The sequence below is a fragment of the Pinus tabuliformis genome, chromosome 3_2 (genome assembly GCF_031772625.1).
Source record: "Pinus tabuliformis cultivar Carrire ecotype Pingquan chromosome 3_2, CPIR1, whole genome shotgun sequence".
Classification (NCBI taxonomy): Eukaryota; Viridiplantae; Streptophyta; class Pinopsida; order Pinales; family Pinaceae; genus Pinus; species Pinus tabuliformis.
In genome coordinates, this window is record NC_142302.1 from 69,487,477 (window position 1) to 69,495,828 (window position 8,352).

Here is an 8,352-nt window from a genome sequence, read left to right on the forward strand (position 1 = left end):
TTCTACCAGGACTATTATGTCTTTAGCATCAGTTTTTGGTTGGCAATTATATCAGATTGTACCAGCTTTATGATAAAAGTTGTGGTATGTATATAGTACATTATTTCTTATATATATATATATATAAATATGAAGTTTTCAGCTGTCCAAAATTTGTAATTGCAAATTTGAATTTCAGCTTGCACTGTCTTTTTGATTGGTTAAATTCCAGAACTTCTTGTTAATTTTGATTTGGCGTAACATGGCTGGAATTCTTAAGTGATTTAACATATAACTTGAAGTTAAGAGAACACATTTTCTGCTGTAAAATCTGTTGTAATAAAGTGATTTTCAGAGCTGGTATATGCTTGGATAAGTGTGCCGTAAGGGCTATAATTTGTTGGCATTGAAGCACATTTGTTTGGTATTGTTTCTCTTGAGTTGCTTACTGATTTGGACTGAAAGGAAGTGTATTTCATGATGTTCCCTTCCGTAATTAAAAAAATAAAGAAAATAAAAAATAAAAAATAAAAAACAAAAAGGCAGCACTAAGGTTGAAAATTCACAAGGATTAATTAAGTACTCAAAACCTCCATTGAGGGGTTGAATTTCTGAATTTGAATTAAAATTCAGAATCTAGAGATTGCTACACGCCAAAACTTCTGCAAATCCAATTATTTGTTATTTCTTTGATAGATCTGATCTGCTTGTTTGTGTCATGTGTGTAGATGACCTGATAACATAGGGAGTTCTAAGAAGATCATAGCAAGGTGCAGGGCAGAGTTGGCACATGAGTTCGAGGTGAAGGAAATTGGATTGATGCACTATTTCTTGCGTCTAGAGGCACAAAAAGGTCCAGGTGAGGTGTTCCTTGGACAAGATAAGTATGCAGTTGAGATTCTAAAGAGGTTTCCGAGACTATAAACCTTTAGCCACTCCTATGGTACCAAATCTGAAGTTGCATGCTTATTTGGATTCAGATTCAGTAGATCCTCTAATGTATAAACAGTTGATTGGTTCTTTGATATATCTATAATTTGATTGAATTCCAAACCTGATATATGTTTTTCAATGAACTCCTTGAGCTAGTATGCGGTTGAGTAGAGGCAGATTCAATAGGTCATTGCAAAACATTTGCTCCAAGATTGTGAGGATGGTAAGTTGATGTTGCATGGGTTTGTTGATTTTAACTGGGTAGATGATGCTAGTGACAGGAGTATTACAGGCTGTTGCTTCAGTTTGAGATTAGGAGTGATATATTGGTTCAGCAGGTGGTAAGAATCAGTGGCATTGAGTCAGATTCGGCTAAGTACATGTCAACCAACATTGCTAGTTGTGAAGCTACTTGAATCCACAAGTTGATAGTATCATAGTAGAGCTAATAGATGAGATGTTGGAGCATCCTAAGGTCCACTATGACAATCGAAATCGTATCACTCTTTGAGAATCCAATACTCCATGACTAGTCCAAACACACCGATGTCAAGTACCATTTTCTCCAAGATAGAGTTTAGAAGGTGTAAAGTTTTGTAGATGTTCTATGCTAAGAGCAATTTCACTTTTCTCACAGCAATCATACAAGTAGATAAGCAAAATGCAAATAGAACATATAAGCAGATCTTACAGAAGACAAATCAGAAACAAGAAAAATGTATTTGTTTGTTTCGGCGGTCAACAGGATGCTTCAACCAGCAAAGTCTCCTTTGGTCAGCCAGCCCAGCATGTGTCACAACAACCCTCCAACCAGTAGATGAGTCAACCCAAGTCAGTTCTACAAAAGTCAACGCTGTCCTGAAAAACCAACGCAGGAGCAGCAAGCTAAAAGTCAACGCAGCAGCAAAACGGTCAACCCTTTGACCTCGATTTTTTGTGCCAGGTAGTATGGCCTTCAAAAATCGAACCTCCCACAAGTTTTCAGCTTGATTGGACCAAGCGTTGACCAAAGTCAACGCTGGTCAAACTTCTGCAAAACCCTAGCAGCAGAAACCCTAGCAGCAGAAAAATCCTCTTCGTCCTTCCCACGTGTGGCTGAAATTCGTCCTCCAGGTAGCTCGTACTTTTTAGGATGAGAGAGGAAGATGTGAGTTGTGTTGTGAATAAATTCTCTCCAACTTTTCCTGTATATATATATCCATCAATGAGGGTGTGTGACACATCTGTTGGGCATGTGAGCCTACATTACAAAACTGGCTGACCTTTGCACATATAATTTATTAAGAATAATAAATTCAAAATATAAGTTCTGCTCATCGGATTAAGACTATTTTTATATGGATTTTACACCTCTCAGAAAGAGGAATCCAACAAAAATATTAGCCTCTTAATCTGAGCATCAGAACATGGAGTTTGGACCTAGTTGTCCAAATTTAACAGAAGGAAGCAACAGCTTTAGAGTATGTTCAGACAGATTAACGGGTTCCAAATATCGTGACTAAGCCACTGGAAAAGGAGCAGTTCAAGATGCTCAGGGAAAGACTTTGTTTGATTGAGGACACTTTCCTCACTCAGAGGTTGTATTAGATTTTTACCTTGTTTAACTCCAACAGTCTTCTCCATAGTGTTAGGATGCACTCAGTCAACAAGTACAGCAGCAGCGCTTATTGCAGGTCAGTATAGCAGTAGTAAGAGCAGCAATTTGTCTTGGATCTTGTGCACAGTAGCATGTGAGGGAGACTCAATAAGTAGGAAAGTATTGGGTGCATGCACCTATCTAAGTATATTCCCAATTTTACTCACATTCAATAAATTCTAATTTGCATGTTGTTTCAGATTTAGCAATTCAAGTTTTACTTTAGTTCAACTTTCTCTAATTTAGTTTGTAGTTCAGATTCAATTTTCTTCAATTCTGCATGCATGATCCCTTATTAGAAGGGCGTAGATCTCAAATTAATCAATGTGCTGTTGCATGGTAAGGTTTCAATTTAGGTAGAGGACATAGTTTGTTGAAGGAGATCTGATAGGATCTACCAGGTGTGTCACCTTCAAGAGCCAGAGACAGAGATGTACCTTATCTTTCAGTGTCCCCTATACTATGAGATGAGAGGACGCTATCACCACCTCTATAGAGATTCAGAGAGCTCCCTCTACTTTCTTTCAGTACCAGGACCAGAGATGCTTAGCCCTCTTCATCAGGAAGATCTTCTGCCATGGATCTCAGATCTTGCACACCATGCCCCATCCTAGGAATGAGGATGACTAGACCAATCACTTCCTACTTCCCTATTGATCTGTCAAATAGGAGCAACAAACGGCAGGCAGAGATCCAAAGTGCAGCAGATAACAAAATGGTGAGACCCCAGGTTTCTCCTCAGCCTCCCCCTCTGGAAGACCAACTGATATTTATCAAGACTGGTTCAGCAGTACCGATCCTTGCATCAAGGCACAAATTCTCAGAATGTTAGAGAGATCAAGTCCAAACGGATTCAGAGTAGAACACCTCCTGCCCATCAATTTTTTTTCCAGACCCAAAGGAAAAGCCAAAGATCCATTTGAAGTTTCCTTCTTTTGAACTTGGATGCTAGAGCCTAGGAGTATCCCTCGCTTGTACATCCCCCCAGGATTATACAACCAGACCCCCCAATGGTTCCAGAGAATTCCGAAAACTAGCCAGTGCCCTGTTCAACTTCCTCGCCCTCAACCTTCAAACTCAAGAGTCTTTGACATCATCAGCATCATCATCTGATCTCTCTCTCTCTCTCGATAGGTACTTGAGTTATCCAAATTAACTCAGTGTCTTGTATCACCATACCTCTGTCACTGTATTGTAGTTATCCGTGCAGGTAGGATGCACTGGGTGATTAGACTAGGGTTAGAGTTTGACTGAGTCAACTTGAGTGCTTCATGCATATGACTAGATACAGTATATCTACCATCATCTTCCTATTTTGTAAAGGCACTGTGTTGGTTAGCTAGTTTTGGCTTTAAACAATCGCAGTGTATTTTCTTATTTTTCGTATTTGATAGAAAATAGATGTGATTGAGAGTCAAATATGTGTACTTTCTGTTATATTTTTATGCAGTATGTGTTTCTAAATGCTAATATACAGATATTGTTGTTTTGATAGGTTTCAAGCTTCAAAGTTAACTAGGGTTTTAGGATAATTCTCTGAAAGCAAAGTATGCTTACCATGGTTTGAAAAATAATAAAGATACCCAATAATCGTTTAAATTTTGGACATCTATTGATATTGTGCATTCTATGGACATGCATTTATTGACTATCAATGAAAAATGTTTTTTCATCAAAGCATCTATATTTTTGTACTCTTTTGTGTTTTTCTCAATTTTTCCTCTCTCCAATCTGATTAAAACTCTTGGTTCTTTTGCATTGTTGAGTTTTTGCCCATTCCAAGTCTAGGGACTTTACTTTGAAGTATTCTTCAATAGAAATTGCATCAACAGAAGTAGAATACAAAGCAATTGTTGGCACAACATGCAAAGCGGTCTAGCTCCAAAGAACACTACACGATGTGAAGATCTGATATCTGGCCAGCACCTTTTTGTGCAACAATCAAAGTGAGATGAAGTGATTAAAAATCCAGTCTTCTATATGTGGATGAAGCAAATGGAAATACACCATCACTATATCAAGTATCGAACAAGGTAGCCCTGAGGATTAGCTTAATCAGTTGGTACCACTATTACCGGACATTGCCAGTAATCTAGAACACTATGTAGGTCCCAGGTTCAATTCCCACAAGGTTAGGTGCACTAATTCTACGCCGCCTGCTTTACCTTAGGTACCATTCTCAGTATGAGAGGAAGTGCCTGAGAGTTTCCTGGGGATTTATTTCCAAGGAAAATGTACAGAATAAGGAATTCCAATTGGTTTTATGTAGGGCATAGGAACAAGCAATGGATATTTTCATTAAATTACTCAACATAGAAAATTTTGAAAGGTTTTGATATATGTTGGCTGTAATTAAACACAAACTAAACATTAAAGGGGGTGCTAAATACTAAATTATTTTAATGTTTCCTGTATCGTTTTAAGGGTTGTGTTAGTCCCCGGTACTTTACTGTTATTGGGCACTTATTAGGATTATTATTGCTCCATAAAGAGAATCATTAAGCATTAAATCAAGTCAAATAATGTTTAATTGATGACACAATTAGATAGTGGCATCCATCATTAAGGATATGAATCTTGTATCCATACTCATTTGTACAATGAATATGAATCCTAGTTTGGGCCACTCTCCAGATGAAATTATCAAGCTCAGTATTGATGACTTTAGAATGATTGATCGAAATACAAGCTCCTCCTCTACTTCAGGCACTGACTAAAGACTGATTTTCACCCGTGGTTGCTTTATTTGCTCTCTCCGATGTGATAGCACTTGCACTCTCTTAGTCTTCCTCTCCGTGGTTGTATTGCTTTATTGCTTTGTCAAGGGCTCCCCCAATCTAATTTCTGAGTCTAATTCCATTCCTGTTTGATTACTGTGTCATTTGATCTTCTATCTTTTAGGCAAGAAATATCCTTGGCACTCCTTATGTTTGCTATTATTACTTGCTGAATTCTCTAATCCCATTGACCTACTGCTTTGGTCGTTGGTGGACATTAAAATAATTAGATTTCATTTATCTATGTCTATAAATGCAATATAAAACTCACAGCAGAGGTCTGTTAAGAGTCTAGACTGCTGAATATCAACAAACAAAATGTATGTCAGATTGAGTAAGACTTTAACTGGATATTAACAAAATTGAATTCGATAAGTTTCTATGCCTAATTCCATTCAATGACCCGTATATTGTAAACATAAACACAAAGTGATCAACCACTCTCAGGCAGGCTCCCAAACAGGAACCTTATGAAATGGGACTGAGACACAAACAAAAAAAGTCCTAATGGACTGGATAAAAAAATAAAGAACTTAAAAAGATGATGAAGGCTGAACATCCAATGGTTTTTTTGATCTGGAGTTTCTATACCTTTTGTACAAATCAAATCATTTGAATTGGAACTCTCATCAAAGAAGTTCTCAAAATACTAGATGCTGATTTTGATAATTATACAATAATCTCATACCATTGAAGGGAAGAGGAGACTAAAATGTGTGAATAACCGATCCACTGGAACTTAGACTTACAAATCCTGCTAAAAATTTTGTTGCACTCCCCCTGCAATCCTATGTTTTCCAAGCCCATGCCCACACTTAGTGAACTTGCATAAAGAGTGGCTTTCATCTACTTGTTAGTAGGTAGCATTTGCTGACCGATAGTCAACAGATTGATACCAATGCGTCTGCTGCCATTCTAATACAGAACATGAGCCCCAAACCAACGGCAAATTGTATACAGGTAAATGGTCTCAATTACCTAGATAGTTCAGCTTGTCACAGGTCGCTTTATATCAATAGATTTGGAAATAACCAATAACATAAGCAAATGCCCAATACAGACATTTTCCACATTGCAGAGATCTTACCAGCTTATTTCTATGAAAGTTTTTATAATGGAATTCATTATGCCAGAAACTGTTGTAAATTGTGCAGTCTAAATATTCACAATTTTGTGGGAAGCTCGTGGTACGCACAGCTTCAACTTGGGGCCTTCCTGTAAGCACTGCAAAACAAGCTTGTACGTATCGCACTGCTCCATGATACCACAAGGCTCACTCAATTTGGAGTTGCAGTCAAAAGTTATATACACTCTCAACATTTGATGATTTTCACCGTTACCTGGAAGCGCAGATGTTCATCTGAAAACTCCTCCAATTTTACACTAAAAGTTGCAATTTTTGGACCTATAGTTGTCTGTTGTGGGTACCACATTTGTGGGCATAGCAAGATCTGCAGATACAGTGATGGGGCTTGTAGTTTGTATTTGATCCGCAAGTCCACAAGGCGTCAGTTCATTTGGCCTTGTGGAATTGTGGACGTGGGTGTTCAAGGAATGGAAGCTGAACAAGACACAAAATGGGGAAGGTCGAGAGACTACAGGAAGTCGAAAAATTAATTCTACTGTCGGTTTGGAATATGGATTCCGTGAACAGTTCTGCAATTGGGATGATTAATTGCACAATTTATTTACTGGTTAATGCAATAAAAGGAACAAAAACACTTGTGGAAGGTTACCGTTCTTAGTCAGTACTCTGAATCTGCACACTCAAATGCAATGCATAATTTCCAACAGAATCCTACTACAACTTATCCCCTTTGTAAAAATTAAGTATGTGTGATCATTAAGGTGTATATTTGGGCTTCCACTGCTGTTGGGGGTCACCGTTGAGACATAAAATGCAAAGGCAGTTTAGCACACACTTCTCAGACGCCTCTCATTCAACAATACATTCTAAACATAAACTGACGCCACTAAAATCTCATTAAAAGTAGAAAGGATATAAATGTGTACCTCTGGGAACATGGTTGAGGCGTATCCCGGATGCAACCAATGCCTCTTGTGAAGAACGAGATAACTGTACGACATCACCATAAGCATAGATTGCGATGGGACCCTTCACTCCACTGGTTCTGAGAGCAGCTGTTATACGAGGAGAGACCTTATGTACATTGACCCCAACAGGCACAGAGCAGTTCTCAAAATCCCACCACACAGAAACCCTTATATGACGACCTTCGTCCCCATGCCACCCGATTGTTTCTCTGGCACTTCCACCCGTCTCCTCTTTGCCGCTGCTCTGTGAAGCTGCTGAATACCTTGGACTCGCATTGCAGGTCATCCATGGATTTATAAGTCAATGGCAGGAAATGACAAACAATGGAGATGTGAGATACCCGACCGGTAGAAGAACAGATTTAGGCGTTTCATGATAACTAGATTACATTGGCAAAGTTGGTGGTGTTGTGGGACTTAAACCTCTCTTAAACCCTTTTACCCATTCTGGTGTCACATGACAAGCGAGCAATGTAGTGGAATGATATTTGGGTTGAATGATTTATGTTTGAAATAAACTCGAGAAGGCACACTCCGTGTGAAGTTGTTTACAAGAGATAACAGGAAACAAACCATGAAAGCTACTCGATGAATACTACGCTACCAAACCGGGAAGCCTGAATATATTTTTCTTTTATTTATAAAATTTTACAGGTTAACACCTAAATTTTGAAGGTTAACATAAAAAAGGGTCGTAGAATACATCAAGCTTAGAGTATATCAAGCAAATGAAGAAGCAATCTGTCTCAATGTTAAAATAATTTCTTTCTTTCTTTCTTGTATTAAGTTTCTTTGAAACTAATTTAGAGATGAAACACAGCTCAGGTGAGGCAGCCCACTTGATGGTGGCTATGGTGAACTGAGTACGTTGTTTCTGATGCAATATAAACATTTCTTAATTTAGAGGTCTAAGATATATTATATTTCTATCTTAATGAAGTTTACTATAATATGTCTTTTTATGGCATCTTA

The 8,352-nt window shown here is 38.1% G+C and overlaps 1 protein-coding gene across 3 annotated transcripts in view; it reads right to left on the reverse strand.

The window, feature by feature from the left end:
* LOC149179881 (uncharacterized) overlaps positions 1 to 7,681 on the reverse strand; it is a 131,235-nt gene extending 123,554 nt beyond the window's left edge. The window contains exons 1-2 of one of the 3 annotated variants that reach the window (XM_089415836.1): positions 7,339 to 7,477; positions 7,062 to 7,195 (exon numbers count right to left, since the gene is read on the reverse strand). Coding sequence is in view for 1 of the 3 variants with exons in the window: in XM_089415833.1 (XP_089271959.1) it covers positions 7,339 to 7,666 (328 nt within the window). In the remaining 2 variants the exon portion in view is untranslated. Of the gene's footprint in view, positions 1 to 7,061; positions 7,196 to 7,338 lie in introns of all 3 variants that reach the window. The other 2 variants (XM_089415835.1, XM_089415833.1) reach the window with 2 other exon arrangements.
* Positions 7,682 to 8,352: the final 671 nt, after the last annotated feature.